At 49.2% G+C, this 18,384-nt stretch overlaps 3 protein-coding genes across 3 annotated transcripts in view; 2 read left to right on the forward strand and 1 right to left on the reverse strand.

Annotated features, from left to right (window-relative positions):
- The window catches only part of LOC131216311 (actin, muscle-type A2-like), a 1,390-nt gene extending 14 nt beyond the window's left edge, over positions 1–1,376 (forward strand). Inside the window, exons 1-2 of the mRNA XM_058210764.1 lie at positions 1–999; positions 1,062–1,376. The exon at positions 1–999 is cut by the window's left edge and continues 14 nt beyond it. Coding sequence (XP_058066747.1) covers positions 75–999; positions 1,062–1,267 — 1,131 coding nt within the window. The 5' untranslated portion in view covers positions 1–74 and the 3' untranslated portion in view covers positions 1,268–1,376. The remainder of the gene's footprint in view (positions 1,000–1,061) is intronic.
- Positions 1,377–5,056: 3,680 nt separating this feature from the next.
- LOC131215084 (phospholipase B1, membrane-associated-like) lies at positions 5,057–6,525 on the forward strand. Its single transcript, XM_058209459.1, has 4 exons — positions 5,057–5,547; positions 5,630–5,758; positions 5,827–5,988; positions 6,051–6,525. Exons 1-4 carry the CDS (start codon positions 5,057–5,059, stop codon positions 6,523–6,525), a joined length of 1,257 nt encoding a protein of 418 aa, XP_058065442.1.
- Positions 6,526–6,723: 198 nt separating this feature from the next.
- On the reverse strand, positions 6,724–9,734 carry LOC131216631 (prisilkin-39-like). Its single transcript, XM_058211173.1, has 2 exons — positions 9,717–9,734; positions 6,724–7,809 (listed from the first exon to the last, which is right to left on the reverse strand). Exons 1-2 carry the CDS (start codon positions 9,732–9,734, stop codon positions 6,724–6,726), a joined length of 1,104 nt encoding a protein of 367 aa, XP_058067156.1.
- Positions 9,735–18,384: the final 8,650 nt, after the last annotated feature.

Raw genomic sequence — 18,384 nt, forward strand, 5'->3', positions numbered from 1 at the left:
ACGGTGGTCGGATCGGTCGATCGATTGGTGAAGTGACCAAGTGATCTAGTGCGAACGCAAAACCCTGCCACAAAATGTATGACGACGATGCGGGAGCACTGGTCGTGGATAATGGCTCCGGAATGTGCAAGGCCGGATTCGCCGGCGATGATGCACCGCGTGCCGTCTTCCCGTCCATTGTCGGCCGTCCGCGTCATCAGGGTGTGATGGTCGGTATGGGCCAGAAGGATTCGTACGTCGGTGACGAAGCTCAGTCGAAGCGTGGTATCCTCACGCTGAAGTACCCGATCGAGCATGGCATCATCACCAACTGGGACGATATGGAGAAGATCTGGCACCACACGTTCTACAATGAGCTGCGTGTGGCTCCGGAAGAGCATCCGATCCTGTTGACTGAGGCCCCGCTAAACCCGAAAGCGAACCGAGAACGCATGGCACAGATTATGTTCGAGACCTTCAACGCACCGGCCATGTACGTGGCCATCCAGGCTGTGTTGTCCCTGTACGCTTCCGGTCGTACCACTGGGATTGTGTCGGACTCTGGTGATGGTGTCTCTCACACGGTCCCGATCTTCGAAGGCTATGCGCTGCCTCACGCTATTCTTCGTCTCGATATGGCTGGTCGCGATCTGACCGACTACCTTATGAAGATCATGACCGAGCGCGGTTACTCGTTCACTACCACCGCAGAACGGGAAATCGTCCGTGACATCAAGGAGAAGCTGTGCTACGTTGCGCTGGACTTTGAGCAGGAAATGGCAACGGCCGCCTCTTCGACCTCCCTGGAAAAGTCGTATGAACTGCCCGATGGTCAGGTCGTCACCGTCGGCAACGAGCGCTTCCGTGCTCCGGAGGCCCTGTTCCAGCCCTCGTTCCTGGGTATGGAAACGGCAGGTGTCCACGAGACCGTCTACAATGCGATTATGCGCTGTGATGTTGATATTCGCAAGGATCTGTACGCCAACATCGTCCTGTCCGGAGGTACTACCATGTACCCAGGTAAGAATCAATCGCCATAATTTGTTTCATTCTGGCACATTAATGTATCGCAAATTTTGTAGGTATTGCTGATCGCATGCAGAAGGAAATCACGTCGGTCGCCCCGGGAACGATCAAGATCAAGATCATCGCGCCGCCGGAGCGCAAGTACTCCGTGTGGATCGGCGGATCCATCCTGGCCTCGCTGTCCACCTTCCAGTCGATGTGGATCTCGAAGCAGGAGTACGACGAGTGCGGCCCGACCGTTGTGCATCGCAAATGTTTCTAGGACCCTCTAGCTGACCGGATGCTACAATCGTAACCCAGGGATCAATGTCATTTATTTTAAGGTTTCATATACTGCTTAAGTGCTTCCGCTTTGTAAAGTAACACAAAAATAGAACGAATGATCGAGCGAAACGGTGACTTTTCGTGTGTGGCTAGTGACGTCGGATTGGCCACACTTTCTGCGTTTAAATTTAATAGTTTGTTTACTTTTACTCACTCATTAACGTGATGACCGAAAGAATTATTATTTTATTATTCAAATGCAGCGAAAGAAAATACGATTGACGATCATTGATCGCTAATTGCTGAGCACTGCAGCGGTTTTGTATTAGTGTTTGATTTATTGAATTTGTTTAAACTTTTACGCTTGGCCATCGTTTGCACTGTCGGCTGCATAATTAAGATATTTTATTCACCTCACACACCTGGCTGGTCAGAGTGTTTCATCAACCGCCGCCAATCGGAGTAACGCTCCGGGGACCGCGTAAGCGACCGGAAAGCCCAACCACGGCACGTGGTCATGAAACAATCATCAATGCTTCCATGTGGTCGCCCGGTTATGGTTGGGAGTGGGGAGGGAGCATGTCACCGCAAACCTGCTTTTGTTTGTTGCATAACCGTGTGCACTTCGGTGCCGTGCGCCAAACGGTTTGGGTTTGACACTGGCCGTTTGGACGCGATTGAACGATTTATCGACGAGCTGACAATGAAACCATCAGCGATCGCTGAGGCGCCTAACGGCCGATTCGCGTCACGGCAAACGGATGATTTCAAGTGCACCGTCGTCGGCGACATTGAACGCGAAGGATAATTGACCGAGAGGTCCTTTCCTGCGCGGGGAATAGATTCTGTGCCCAAAAATTGCGAACCATTTGGCCGCGACGTCGATGACGATGCTTCGGGCGTGCTTGGTATACACGGCGCGTCCCCAAATACAGCCGTCTGGCGGCTTAAGTAACGCACCCTTGGGAGGGCGTAAGTCGGTGACGCTCTTGGTGACGACTGGGGTGGACGACGGGCTACAGAGTATGAAGTATTTAGTTGCATTACGATATCGATTGGTACGCCAGTTCCCGGTGCACGCCCGACAGGATAGGATGAGGGCTTGAAAAAAAAACAAAACAGGTAGTTCCGTTCGAGAGGAATTCCGTGCTGGACATCAACGACGCACACGGGTAAGTGCCTACCGCCGGCCACCGAAACTTCGCTCGTTTGTGGTTTGGGCGGATCGCAGGGCTGGGGCTTTGTTTGCTATCCTTTCCAACAAATGGTACCGCCACCCTGTAAGAACCGTGGAGAGGGCCCTGTGTATGTGTTCTAAATCGCTAAAATTTAATGCCCTGCGCCACCGCGTGTGTATTCTAATGCTCTGTGGTGGCTCGCCGAAAATCCGGGACCCCGTCCGGGTTGGTGGATTCATTAACAGGAGCACTGTAAATAAACGTCGGTTCAGCATAATGCAGCCAATCGGTCCCAATAGGGTGGCTCCTGCAGTGAAAGCTGGTCTCCCATTCCCGGCGCGTATGTGGTCCGCTGAGCTTTGATTAATGCTGACTGCGTTAATTATTTCGTTCGGCTCGGCTTGGCTCGGCTCGCGGCTCCGAGCGATTAGCGCTGTTTTTGTGGCATTAATTTAATTAAACGCGAGATAGTGTTTGCCAAGTGTCCTGGGTTTGGAAATGAATATCCCACACGAAAGTGCGCGTTTGAAGTGGCCGATGAAGTGGTCAATAAAAGTCGCGCCCACGGTTGCAGGTGGCAGGGGTTCTGTAAGTGGTCGGGCGAGCGGTGCAATCGATTATGCTGCATGCGTGCGGCGGCGAGCATCGAATTCGGAATCCGCCGTTGGCCGTTGATGGTAAATTAGATTTGGCTCCGTATCGATCGGTTGTTTTGCGGACTAAGCTCAGGCAGATAAATTTGGGCGATTGCGGAGGCGTTGATAAACTACCTCAAACATGTGGGCTGATGTGCTGTAATCGCAAGCTTCTGGCTCTTTAGTTTAAATTGTAACCTTCATTTTGAATTGAAATTCCCTATCCAATTTCCAAATCGAATAACGTCAACCAAGGGGTTAGCAATATTGAAAACTAACCCACAAAAGCCCCGACCGGAATCAATCAAGGCCAGAGTATCACCAACTCGGCATCGATGTACAAAAAGTATCAATTGCATGCACGTCCGCACTTTCGCCTGGCTTGCCGTGGGCGAAGTGCAGCTGCACTTCTCACCACACCACACGAAGGTGTATCGGAATTTCGCCATCGCATAACGACATGCGCATCACGTACGAAACGTTTTCCCAAAAATTTGTGCTAAATATTTCAACCAAGGGTTCCCAAATGGATTACCGTATTTTTCCATGTATAACGCGCACCCATATTTTCAGGGAAAGAAATTGGAAAAAAAGTTTTTTATTATACATTTTTCAGATATGTGATATCCAACAAATACCTAATGATAATAATGTATTATTCTAAATATTCTATTAATATTCTAAAGTAGACTAAAGATAAAATGCGTATACATTGCAAAAGACATACTAGTATTTTATATTTCGTAATAATTAGATTCACTGCTGTCTGACAAATTTATATTCTCTAATTGCTGTTCAATGTACTCCTCATTGTGACTCTCTGAAGAGGTAGATTGTGACAATAAAGTATCCGGAAATTTGTGATTAAAAAAAAAGCTTTATTCGATTTTCGATTATTTTATAGCGTTAGATAGCTACACATGTCAGTGACTTATTGTGAAAAGTTCGGCCATTTTAAATTATCACTTAAGCTGTTTCACTGTGCTCGTGTCGTGGCCCATCGCCGATTTTTTTCTCTTCCAAAAAATGGATGGCAAGGAATCTTTATCAAATTTTGTGAAGAAAATGAAATAAAGAGCGCGGATGCATACGAAATGTTGACTGTGGCTAATGGTGAAGCTATTAAGACCAAAAACAGTGCTAATCGGTGGTTCAAAAATTTCTCAGAGGGCCGAGAAGATGTAAACGTCGAAAAGCAAAGTTTGGTCGAATGTGAACAGTTTCTTTTACATTTTTCTTCAATTATAGGGTCGTGGTGCCACATGAGTTGTTGCCAAAGGATAGAACGGTCAATAACGAATATTACTTGCAACCAAAATATTCAAAAAGTATTGACCAAATCTGGCCCCCTATGGCTTTTTCTTGTTTCCAAAACTCAAATTACCGCTTCGTGGTCAATTTATTTAGGAGAAGGCAGAAATCGTGAATGAGAATGAGACAAAACTCTTTCACGCAAAAAAGTTGTAAAAAATTAACTGAGCTTTAAAAATAGCCGAAATTTTCAACATAAGTGAGTGACATATGTAGCTAAATCGAAATCTAAAAAAATCGAAAATCAAATAAAGCATTTTTTTTAAATCACCAATTCCCGGTACTTATTTGACTTAAGATAAAAGACAATATTGTATGGATAATTGTATTCCTAACAAATGTTTCATTTTATAATTTATTCAATAATACCATAAAATATGTACCTAAAAGGGCACATTTCTATGTTTAGAGGAGACAACATTTTTACTCCCCTTGTATAACGGGCACCCAGACTTTAGTGCTAAAAAAATGGGGGAAAAGGTGCGCGTTATACACGAAAAAATACGGTACTCACTCTTTCACTCTTCCTTTGGCAGGTGACAGCACGATCGCAGTGGAGAATCGGCTTCCGCCAAAAGGGTGTGCAAAATGTTACGAACCAAAGAGTCGCTCCTGCTGTTGGGGCTAGCTTTGTGTGGCCTCGTGGTCGATGCAACCCTTCCCATGCCGTTCGGGCCGCGACAACCGAACCGCATCAGCCGTGAGCGGGGCAACATCCTGAAGAACCTGACGGGGACGCAGGAGTACGAAAATCACATCGTCACCAGCCGGCTCGATGCATCGGAACCGGTGCGCATGATGTACCGTGGCATTCGCGAGGTCTACAACCGACTGCTCGGACCGACGGGGATGCGGGACGAAGGGGTGGCGCTGCAGGCACGCGTTCCACCCAGCGTTCCCTTTCCGTGTGACGTCCGGGGGTTCCGGAGTTCACCACCACCGTCCAGTGTCCACCGGCTGAAGCCCGGTGATTTCGATGTGGTGGCGGCTCTAGGTGATTCGCTGACCAGCGCCACGGGAGCCAACTCACGCCAGGTCTGGGAGTTACTGATCGACAATCGGGGCCTGTCGTGGTGTATCGGGGGCCAGGGTAACTGGCGGTCGTACCTGACGTTGCCGAACATCCTGAAAGAGTTCAACCCACAGTTGTTCGGGTAAGCCAGGGCGCCAGTACTTGCCAGGGTTTCCCGCGTGGATCTCGTTTGACTGTTTCGGAAAAACGTTTCTTGCCCACAGGTACTCGTTTGCGGACTCTTACAACGTGCATCTACCGTCGCAGTTTAATGTGGCGGAAATCATTGCGACCACGAGCGACATGCCGTACAATGCGGCATCGCTGGTCGAGCGCATGAAGTCGGACCCACGGTAAGACTGGTTGGGGTTTGGGAATCTGGAATGCATCGATAGTGTTCGCCGTTCCCTCCGTTTCGTAGCGTCAACTGGAAGAAACACTGGAAGCTGCTCACACTGATGATCGGCGGCAATGACTTCTGCTCGGACGTGTGCTACCAAACGAACGCGACGGAGTGGATCAACCGGGACCAGGAAAAGTATCTCCTGACCACGCTGCACTACCTCAAGAAAGCCATGCCAAGGTATACCAGACATGTGGTGGCTCTAATTCTTGACTTCATAACGTCCACCTCTCCTCCTACAGAACGCTGGTGAATCTGGTGCCCTCGCCACTTATCAACCTATCGTTCTCGATCGACAAGGTGCAGGCCCCGCTGACGTGCCAGTTCGTCCGTCCGATCGAATGTTCCTGTCTGTACGGTCCGAAGTACTCCGCGAGGCGGAACCTCTACCGTCAGCTGGAGCGTCGTTTCGTACAGATCATGGAGCGCGTTAGCCACCGGCCCGAGTTCCACAGCGATGAGTTTACCGTCGTCTACCAGCCGTTCTATCGGGACGCCTCGGTGTTCTATCGGCGCGACGGTAAGCCGGACCTATCGATCATGGCGATCGATTGTGTCCACCTGAGCCAAAAGGGCCACGCGGTCTCGGCGAACGGGCTGTGGAACAACATGCTCGAGCCGGTGCGCCACAAGACCACGGCCCTGCGTGAACTGTTCGAAGAGTTCCGGTGTCCCACGGCCCACAACCCCTACATTAGGACGTACTTTAACGGCTGATCTAAAGGATGCGAAAGGAAAGCCCACTTCGGTTCGGTAATTTTAAAATAAGGATCGTTTCTTTTTATTTTGTACAAACAACGACAAACTGAGAATATAGCGGGCGGTGACCGCGGTGCCTACACTCCGGAACGCGGTGGAAGTGCACTGAACTTGACTTAGAGAATATCACACCCTGCCTTCCCAGTCTTCCCAGCCTCAGTGATGGTGCGGTACCCCGTAGACCGGGCGCGGCGGCGGTCCGTACGAGGAGGACGGTGGGCGGTAGGAGGAGAGCGAGTGTAGGCTCGGACCGTGCGATGGTCGGTGGTGGTGGTAGCTGGAAGAGCCACCGCCGCCGCCGCCGAACGATGGAACTCCGTACGAGGACGAAGGAATCGCGGCAAACGAGGGGCCGGACGAGTGAGCGTAGGAACCGCCCGAGTGAGACGAGAAGGATGGAGCCGAGTAGCTGGAGTAGGACGACGAGACCGATGGGGCCGAGTAGTGTGCGGATGGTGCGGAGTAGTGTGACGACACTGAGGGTGCTCCGTAACTGGAGGATGGAGCTCCGTAGCTGGAAGAGACGGACGGGACACCGTACGACGAGGATGGAGCTGAGTAGTGAGATGAAACGGATGGGGCTGAATAGTGAGATGAAACGGATGGAGCTGAGTAGTGAGATGAGACAGATGGAGCCGAGTAGTGAGATGAGACAGATGGAGCTGAGTAGTGAGATGAGACAGATGGAGCTGAGTAGGACGATGAGTAGGATGATGATCCTCCGGACGAGTAGCCGTGCGAAGGGGTGAAAGAAGAGTGAGAAGAATAGGATGGAGCCGAGTAAGATGACGAAGGTCCGTGCGAGGATGCCTTGTAGTATTCGGCCACCTGAATGCCCTGCTGAACGTGTCCGAGCTCGATGCCGGTGGCTTTGCCGTATCCGTGGCCGGAGTAGGACGGGACACCGTAGACCGGCGACGGTGGTCCGTACGAGCTCGAGGGGTAGGAGGCTGAGACGGATCCGTGGCCCGAGTAGCCACCGCCGCCGCCACCGTGCGAACCGGAGTTCTCGTGCTCCAGCAGCGCTTCCTTCACCTTGTGCAGCAGACTGTGGTCGACGTGAAGTCCTTCCGAAGACTGATGGCCCGGGCTGACGGAGATGTAGCCCCCGTCATCATAGCCGCCGCCCCCGTGGCCATGGCCGTGACCACCACCGCCGCCGCCGGAGTAGGAGTAGCCACCGCTCAAGACCGGTGGCTCGGCGCAAACGAGCGTAGCAGTGGCCGATAGCACCAGGAGCACCTGCAGGATGAGAACGGCCCCAAGAAACGGTTAATCTCTGATCGCTGGAATGGGGCTTTTTTCGGCGTCATCGTATGGCGTAATGAAGGCTTCATCGTTCCCGGCGAAAGAAATGCTCATTTGTGGACCCGAAAGTCCAAACATAACCTTCCTGGCTGAGTGGTGTTAGGTCACTTGTGGGTTTTTTTATCAACTTCCCATTCGAAACGCTATTCATTGCCGGGTCCTTTATTACGCGGTGGACCTTTATTTTCTTCAACTGCAACTCTATCAGCTCCCAGCCAGTCAGTAAACGGGAAACTATTACGCGAGCGGTGCGAGTACTTTCGGAGTCGGATTTATGGAAAGTGAAATTCTCGCCGCCGGCGAATAACCGGTCCGAAACCCGGCGAAACCCGGTCCGGAACCCACGCCCATGTCCTATCCAGCTTATCCCGCGTGTCCCGAGGGCAGCCTTAGCAACGAGACCCAGACTTACGTCACCTTCGCACGGGGACTAACTGGGACTTCGATGGGAAGGCAGCGAGGGTGACCAAACTGCTTTCTCCCCGGGGCAGACAAGGGCCATGGCCAGAAAAAGCGTTCATACACCGCTAAGTACATCGCTCCGGAGCGGCGAAGATGAGTTGGCGTACGGTTTTTTTAAATCAAGATTAATCACAGTCGTCCGACCGCAAGTGGTGCTCTGGTTGCCGTTCGCTGCGGCACAACATCGGACCATAAGGTCGCTCCGGGGCTCGCATCATCATCAACATTAGGTTAATAATTTAGCGAGCCCCATCACACCGGCGTCAGTCGAAAGTGGTGATCTTGAAGGGCGATCACTCCGAGTGAACCGGTGAAAGGTGCAATGGGGGTCTGTTTGATGGCCTCTGGCCATCCACCAGATAGCTGGACACGCAGCGTGACGCAAGCCGGGGTGGAGTGAAAAAAAGAGGCTCCAAAAGAGGACTGGATTTGGATAAGCACTCCGGGCCGGAATCAAGATATACAGGGCGGATGTGCCGCGAAAGGTTTGCAATTGCAAAAAAGCCCTCCAAGAGATGATGCAATGATGGTCCAAAGAAGGGGCGGTGCAACATTGCTCCGGCGGAGAGCGTGGAGGCGTTTTGAGGAAGTGATCTCGAGTCGTTCGAGGAGGCGTCAAGTTGATACTCAAACCTGGCGACGATATGTGCTGTGTACTCCATGGTCATCGTCGAGTCCACAAATGAAAGCCTCAAATCAAAGGCATTTAAGCCCCTGGTTATGGTCCGATTGACATTTGACAAAAAGAAAGGTATTAACATTTGCTTTTTTCGCAAAGCTGCCTCACATAACCGATCGGGCATTTTCTCTTTTACGTTCAAATTCATTCCCGGTTCATTAATCGATTTCGTCTGTCCGAACGACATCGCAAGTACGATCCGACGTTCGATCCGTAATTTCGCCTCGCTGCGTCATTCGCCGGAAGCCGGTAGCCTTTCGAGTAGCGTCAGCTGTGGCCCGGGTTCGATCGTTTTAACGGCACCCGTGCCGTGGCCACATTAGGATGCCGCACATTAGCCGCGACTGGGGGCTACCATCATCTCTCTCTCTCTCTCTCCGCGTCTGCAATTACCACCGTTTGTACAATAATAAAACGGCCCGCGGTTTCTTGCGTCATTTGAAACTGGCGTCGCAAAAAGGGAATCAGTGGTCCTTGTTACGGTGGCACCTTTCACGAGCGTCGGTCACTTTCACTGTCCTCCGGCCTTGGTCGCCGGTCAACACATTCGACCGTTCCGGTTCCGGTGGCCCCGATTCGATGGGGACCACAGTTGCCAAATTCCAACCCCGTTTGCACACTGCCATCCATTCGTGGGTCCTTGCGTTTTCATTTTATTTCCAATTTTTCCACTGTTGGCTTGCACCGTTACCACACTTACCACACTGAATCGATTCATTTCCGTTTGTTTTCGTTTCTTTTTGGGGTTTCGGGTGGAGACCTGGGGCAATCAAACTGCACACACTTTTTCCTTTCGATTGGGATTGATACACGTGGCGCAGGTCGTGGAAATGGCAGCGACTCTCACAAGATGCTGGGCTCTGCACGGGCACACCGCACTGCGATCACTGATGGCAATGCCGGTCCGGACAATCTCTTTTATACGCCGTCGTCGTCGTCGGCGGCCACAGATCAGGCCCGAGCGCTCAGGTGGAGCTTATCTTCGTCGACTGGTAGGAGCGACTCGGCGGCGTGAACTTCGCCGGACTCTTCCGGAAGGCGAATCCGCAGCAGCCTGACTTCGCGGGAGCGGGAGGCCTCTTTCACTTCGGTGGATGGTAGCGAATCAGGGCAAGTCAGGGCTCCCGGGAAGGCCACCGAACTCCTGGCCGGAGACCAGGGATGGGGTCTGAATCGGGCGTTGGGTTGTTGGCTTTTGGACACATCATACACCGCCAGCAGTGCGTGGAGAATTTGCTTTAATTTTGTTTCCCTTGTGCGTACGATGTGCTTTTGTTGTCGATCGCACGCTAACCCACTGCTGCCGTGTCACGTAACCGGGGAGTTTCACGAAAAATCGAAAATCCCGCAGTTCGCCGTGGAAAATTGGGGACGAGGCTCCCGGGTCTCCTTTTGGGGATTTATTTCTGGCTCGAAAGGGCGATTCTTCTTCTGTGCCGTTGCATAATTGGGGGATGGGTTTTCGAAGAACGGCTGGCCGGGACTGTTGTCGACATTTTCCACTGACGTGACCGCGAACCATCCGTTCCGTCGAAAGGTCTGTCAGTCTTCGTTCCATCGGTGGCTCTCGGGACCGGCTGAGTTATTTACGCTCCGATCGCATTGATATGGCGATACGTAATTGACATTTACAAGCGCTCCGATCACAGAGAGTTATGACGGGCAGGTTAATCTGCCGTCATTTTTGGACAGGACAGTTGTAGGGGAGCGTGTTACACGTTTTCCCACTACTGTTTGAAAGTTGTGTTGTGTGCCTTTCATCCTATCGGTGACCTTTGCGGCACCTCTTTAATTACCGTGCAAATTGCAGTGTTTGATTCGGTTTTTATTGTCCATCTACGAAGTTTACTTGTGTGGCTGTTTGACTTTATTTATTTCTGTTCTATTTTCTGTGTTCCTATTTTGCTATTATTTTACTTTCACTTTCACTTCTTGCATAACATCGATTAGTTTGAACCAAAAGTTAATTATCAATTGTGTGTTGCACTTAAACTTTTCATTTCATTTCTTTCGCATTAGTTTTGCAGTGTTTCCATTATTTTTGGTGGTTTAACTTTTTTGTTTGTAATATTTACAACATTTAAAAAAAATCTTCTCTATGCGCTTGGTTTGACTTGGTTTTCTTTCAGTTGCTTAAATGTAATTTTTTGGAGTTAATAAAAATGCAGCTCACTGCACTGGTAATGGGATCGTTAAGCCGTTTTAATGTCCGGTGGCCGCCGGTGGCATGCGTTGCATTGTGTTTGAACGAAACATTTTGACATGGTCAACCTGCCGGCGATGACTTAATGTTGTAAAAGCAGAACACCGGAGAGTAATTATGTAAACCATGCGCGCACTCTGTCTCTCTCTCTCGGCTCGGCTGATGATGATCGCGAAGGCCACTACACTTCCCGCCCGGAACCCCGGGATCCGGTGAAGCCGGAGCAGGGCCCCCTCAGAGCCGATGGCTACAATTTTAACGTCGTTCGTACGGCGTCCGGTCGCTGCATTTCGAAAGTGGTCCTCACCACATTCATCAACCACAGGGAACTGGATCACTTGTCCCAGTAACCAAATCGTGGGTCAAACGCGCGGTCCAACGAAAGCGAAACCCGCGTCACTCTCTTTCTCGTCCGGAGTCGGTTCCCCAAAAACATGTTCGACGGAAATCACTGGTTTGACGAAGTCGCCACAGCCTCCGTCCTCCAGTTTCTCCGTCTCCCGCGGGGTGCAGTCCTGTGTTGGCGGAAATTGTCCGAACCGTTGGGCGTTCAAAATGGGATCAGATTTGGAGGCCCAGTTCCCCGGCACCCGGTGGCTTAGTGGCTTAGTGATATAAACGCCAGCGTGTGATACCATTTGCGATCGTCAGTGTAATCGAAGCATAACGAGTGGCCGAGTCGAAACGGCGGCCCTGGGAGAAGTCAATCTATTGCATAACGGGTAACCGGGGCGTCGTCGGTGAAAGATGAAATGCTCGTCTCGGCCGCTGACCGCCGAAGATGACGAACAAAGTGAAGGGATCCGTGCCGATGATCGATTGGTAACGGCTACTACTACTAGTTCCCCGGGTGCCGGTGCAGGTCCTGACGGCCGAGTTGACTTCACTCCTTTTCGCCATGCTTTCTATGCTCACCACCCGTCATCTGATCTTCAGTCCGATCGACAATTGGGGTCGTCAGCATGAACGGGAACGGGTGTGAGATGTGCGTTGTGTCGGGGAAAGGTCGAACAAACTGACTTGTGGCCACGGGCGATTATGATGGTCCCGCGATACAGATACAAACCGCGGGCGGTGCTAGAGAACTTATGCAACTGCCGCTCGGCCGGCTGGCCGAGATCGTGCTGAAAGTAATCCTTGTCTTGGCGGGTTGTCGAAGTTTACCGAGTCCATCATCGGCTAATAAGCGCTGGCTGGCCGGGGTGGCTGGTTAGCGTCCTGAGACATTCGCGCGGCAAGTGCTGTAATCGATTTGGAAGCGCACCGCCACGCTTCAGGATGGTCAGCTGACTGGGGCATCGAGAGGCTTCCCGCACAGGCTTGACTTTTTGGATTGTCTTTCTGCCGCAGGTCCACCACAGGATAGATTTGGACGGTTCGAGTGATCACATTCGGGTGTGGTGGATAATTGTAGACGGATGGTTTGTGGACCCGCTGGGCCATCGTGCCGCTTTCGCCGGTCAATCGAGAGGCAATAAAGTGAACATGTTTACGTTTACCGCTCGGGACCACTCGCCCGGTGCGGTACTTTCGTTTTGCGTTTGTCAAGTACCGCCAATCCGGTGGGTTTGGGCAGTTTCGTGGTAGTATCGAACTGTGGAGTGTTTCGGAAGTTAAGTAATTCGATGTACGACCACTTCCGAACCCGGGGATCAGTGATCAGGTCGTAATGGGCATGAAGCTGGGTTGTAAATAAAATGTAAAAGCTGTGAAAAACATTTTATAAGCGACAACATTAAACTATTTTATCACCAACGATAAAGAGAGGTAATGACGAAATGAAGATAGTAAATTGAATTGTATCGTGTATATAGCCCAATATCATGCTAAAAGACATATTAATAGAATATTGATAAGAAATTATGCTAAGCCAAAGACGACAACAGAAACGAAAATAGAAATAAAGATAGAGATAAAAAAATTAGAAATTCTAGAACCTGCAAAATAATGTTTTAATTTACTTTGTTTTGTTAGATTTGTTAGAACGGATTCGAACCTATTTCCAATACGAATGATTCACCTATTCTGAACCTTCCTATTTCCTTTCGCATAGGAACTGATAAATCTTAATCTAAAATATAAAAAAGGATGGATCAAAAATATCAAAACAACTTAAAAATGCGGAAATAGCTCATAAAACCTGCCACAGTTATTATTTCACCTACGGTGAATTATGAAGTTATAGACAGAGAAGTAAGTTGAGGAAACAACCCAGTAACTGGTTTTCTTTATGTTGCTCACGGTACTCTTAATGGGGTTCAAATAGTGCAACCAAATTTATTTCCGCAGGCGTAAAGATATCACATAAATTGTCGCAATTGCATATGGTTTTTATGTTGTCATCGTCATCGAGGGCTTTCCTTCATCCATTCGCACTGCTGCCCGGCGGCGATAGGCCAAATATGGCCCAATGTGCACCACCCGCCGAAAGACAACGGCGGCAACAAAAGACTCCGTCCGCCGGCTTTATGTAATCCATTAAAATACGCGCCATCGGAGCGTCGGGGCCATTGCAACGGAATGCAGAGCAGATTGCTGCACGAGGACTTTTTTCTTGGTGCCTTCCTTTGATGGTTGTGAGCTTTTTTTTCGCTTTGGCACCATGATGCAACGAGAGCCTGCGTGACACAGAACTGTAGCCGGAACGGACCAAACGAGGCACAGGTACTTTCGGAATAATTTCGCTCATCTGGCGCATCAACCAGGCCCTGCCACCGAGAAGAGATACACATGACAGGAGGCCACACAGCGGCTATAAAAAATGGGAAGCCGGCCCGTCTGGCCACAAAGAAAATAATCAAGTTTATCGAGCAACGAGCAACCTGTACCAAGCGCCACCGATGAGCTACGGCCTCGGACTGAGCTGATCTGTGTTTTTGGCGGAGCCCGTTTTTGCAACATAATTGCATAATTGTGCATTTCGTTCCGGGCGCCGCAGAAACGTGACGACGACGGCTCGTGTCAGAAGTGGCCGCATTGAACATCACACATTTTTCACTTTGCGAATTAATTTCGATTTTCGCTTTCCTCCGGGACGACCCGGGCCGGATCTTCCGGTCGCACGTCACCATCGCGGAAAAAGTAGCCTCGTAATTCGTGCTGCACTACTTCACGCCTGCATCGCTTGGCTTCGTGTGGCCTCCGCCGAGTCAAGTGGTGTCACGGTGCAGGGCTTTTTGCTTCAATCTTCCGCCGGTCGGCTATTAGAGGGTCCAGCCAGCCAGCGTGAGGTGACTTGCGGCGATGATGCGGTTAAATTTTGCGCTCGAGCGGGAACTGCTACAATCTTAAGAGGGTGCGCGAAAGGACACAAATTGAGCGTGTGTTAAAATGGCTTATCTAACAGTGCCATCATTCCGACACGGCACATTAGGGGAAAGAAGCGTCAGAAATTGCTCATTGTTAGCACTTTTTTGCCGACTTCAAACTGTTACGCGAGGCTCGTTTAGGGCCAGAAGTGTTTCAATTTTCACGCTCTGCCATCTCGGTTGTTTCAATCCCTCTGCATAAGAGGCTTTGATGGATACAACCTAATCTGATCATAACTGCACCATCATTTGATTCAATAACGTCGACAACACGTTGGTATGCATCGAAATGAGTCTCATGTGATGCATTTTTTGGAAACTGGATGATTATTACCTTACTCCTTCAAATATTTAGTGAACCGGTTCGGAACCCTCGGTGAGTTCACTCGGTGCGTAATCAATCATATTATGAATTTAAATATTTACGTGCCTGAAACAAGGCCTCTCGACCGGAGCTACTGTTTCGTAACATCAAACGTATTTAATAGGATCATTTTTTGGGCGGGTTCAGGGTCTAATCACTGCGGGCCGGTGGATGGTTTGATGCTGCGCACCTTTCACTCGCGCTGTCGCGGGGATTCACAAGCGAGATCTGCTCGGCGAAACGGCTTGTATAGGACAAAGTAGAGGCGACTCCCTCGACGAAATTAATTTAGGGCACAGCGGTACAGTTCGCGTGCGCAATCACGCGAGCCATCCAGCGCCCATTGCGCAACTAGTGTGGTGAACAATGAGAATTAGTGCAGCTCTTAAGTCATATCCGTCATGCAAACATCCAGCTCGACCCCCCTGGCGTGAACTGCCGGTGGATGATAGAAAATGGAGTGACAATTCGCGCCACGGAAGTCACCGGTGATGGCGAAAAACTCTCTGCTTTCCTCCTTAGTCAACGGAGATGCCGACATTAGATCGTGCGCAGCTAGTCTGGGAAACGTCGGTGCCGCCGCGGTCGATGGCGAAAGAAAAGCTTTTATGAATGAATGGAACTGTGCGCGATCGAAATGGTCCCTCCGTGGTCTTATGCTGTGGTGGTTGCAGCCGTCACATAGATAGTCTGAGTCATTATTAGGCAAACCGTTGATGGATGCTCTGGTAAAACCACTGAAGGAAATCGGTATTAATTGACTCGAACAAATTTTAATAAAAAATTCATAGGCTTATCATAATTATTGGAGGGCTTTGCACAATTTTTATGAGGAAAAATGAAAGTTGAATAATAATAGAAATCTAATATCGCTAAGCCATTAGCAATTCTTTGAAATTTTTCGAAAATGTATAAACATTGTTCAGGTTTTATTGAAATTAAAAAAAATTTCTACAGTGTTTGGATTTATCATAGTTTCTAACCTGTGATCACGTTGCAACCTAACTCTTGTACACGGAAGTAGCACAAAAGGCCCCAAAGGGAATTGGTTTACGCCAAAGGATCAAAGGCTATTAAGAACGGTCGAATTGAATGGCGGTGTACGGTTCGCGATAATCGCCATTCGCTGACAATGACCGGTGAAAGTGAGCACCATCATGATGATGATGATGATCGCCAGCCCGATGGTCGAAAACAAAAATAAGCGTAAAATCTGACGTACATGTCACTTGGGTAACCCTTCCTAATTCCGTCCCGAGAGATTATGGTCAAACTGGGCGGCGTTGGGGTCTTTTTTTGGCTTATGAAACCACCGAAACACAAACCGCGGCTTGGAGAATGCGTATGATTGCAACGGCGGCGAAGATCCCATGCCATACGGGGAACACATTTTTCATTTAACAGTCATTTTGATGACGATGATGATGATGATGGTGGTGGTGGTAGGCTGTTGACGCGAAACCAATTGCGCGCGCTCAGGCTCGTGGCGAAAGGGAGACTCATTTTTCTTCAGGCTGGCGGAATGGATGTTTTTCTATTTATTGAATCGTTGTTTTTTTCTGTATTATGCACGCATCAAATCCATCATGCCGGAACCGGGAAGGATTGAAAATAAAAAGCCCACCTCTTGGGCTCCGATGATCCGACAAACCATGTGACCCGGACAACCGTTTTCCACAAGGCCCACAATGGGGCGGCGGTTGTCTGGGAGATGTGTTTGATTTGTCATGCGTCAGCTTGCCGTCGTCGGTGAGGGTCCATTAGAATCAACACTCATTCAACACCCAATCCTCCCCGGTGTACCCATGGTCAAAGGTTACAGCCACATAACCAAGCAGCAAAAAGATATGACAGTACATGATGGTAGAGTATATTTATTGATGAATGCCACAATCGGTACTGTGGTCGACCGTCAGGAACAATGCAAATCGGACTGAGTTGCGGGTGATGGTTGTTATGTTGAGCATAAGGAGCTTTGTGCTTTGTGGTCTCATTTTTTTGACAACAGGATTTTGACAGGCTATCGAGGCTTTGATTTCAGAAGGGAGATTACTAGGCTATCGATGAACGCTTCCGTAATGCCCGGCACTCGTATTGTTTATTGAATCGAGTGTCAAGTGATAGAAATACACATCTACATAAAATGCCATGTTCAATATAGGCATATTTAAAAAGAAGCGTATATTTAAGCATGTCATATTTTCGCCTCTTTTTCAACTTACTCATAATTCTATGCGTTACATTTCTGTTGAACCGACTCTGAAGAATAAATTCAAGTTATTCAAACGCACGATAACCGCCCGAAAATGTAACGCTGAAATATTTCGCCGTACACAGATGCTCATCGATTGCATACCTTTAGGCGGAGCGAGATTGGTCCTTCCGAAGCTGCGACAATCATCGGCCAAGTGTGAAAAATAGCCTAATTAACGAATTAACAGACGAATATTAACCATTATTGCCGCTCAAACTAAGCGATGACTTGCTAAACATCCGAAAAACTTATCATCCTCTTCCGTCAGAGCCTTCTCTACAGAAAAAAAATAATTCAAAGTTCTCGCTTCACCCTCTGATTGGTTTTGTATCCGATACGGCTTGTTCATCGACGAAACGATAATGAACAAGGAAACTAATGTGCGTCCGTCGGTCACCATCGCATAAATCGCCGCCCGACTTGGGCGCACACTAATTGCCGGGTAGTTGTTTTTGGGGCCAATGTTCACGATTTCTTCTAAGTCCGGTGGTATTTGTTAATATTTTTTATTCTTATCAGCTACATTTGAATGGAAGTTGAAGAAAAAACCTGCACTGGCTAATTACTGGCTCTAGCCACTGCAGAAGGGTATATTTGCAGGACTAGTTCACCGTTAGCGGGCAGTGTTCTGGTGAGCTTGTAGGGTGCATGATCGTAGATGATTTTCACGTTTTAGCACCCGTTCTAAAGTGATAGCATTCAGCGATCGCAGAGCGTGTTCTTTCTTTCGAAGGTTGAGACTACTACGAGAGGCCTGTGATCAGTGAGCTTTTGCGAATATTATCCCTGCGGTGTGACTCAGTGCAGTGTAGTATCCTTGAAAATAAAGTAAGTTTCCCTTTCGAATTCAAGTATTATGGCGTCTGGATTACCGTGAACTTGATTTCATCTCTGTGCCCTTGAGTGCCGTAGACCCACTTCCATATTCTGGTTTGGTCATAAATTTTTTTTTTCGCCAAAAATATATAAATAACCATGATCCAAAACCTGATCCAAACCTGCTGGACCAGTTCAGCTGTGAAGGGCATAAACAGAATCAGCTTGAAGTTCAAGCAAGTACAATCAGTACAATCCGTCCCGAGCAACATGAAGGACTTTTAATCAAGTTTCCGTACCCACGCATCTGCCCTACGAGCGTGTGTCATCTCGGAATCAGCGCCTTGCTACCGTTGACCGTGAACTTATGGTGCGCTTACTTCTTAAGCAAACACCCAAGGTGTGTCTTCAATCCGATTGAGT

Source organism: Anopheles bellator, chromosome 1, assembly GCF_943735745.2.
Source record: "Anopheles bellator chromosome 1, idAnoBellAS_SP24_06.2, whole genome shotgun sequence".
Lineage (NCBI taxonomy): Eukaryota > Metazoa > Arthropoda > Insecta > Diptera > Culicidae > Anopheles > Anopheles bellator.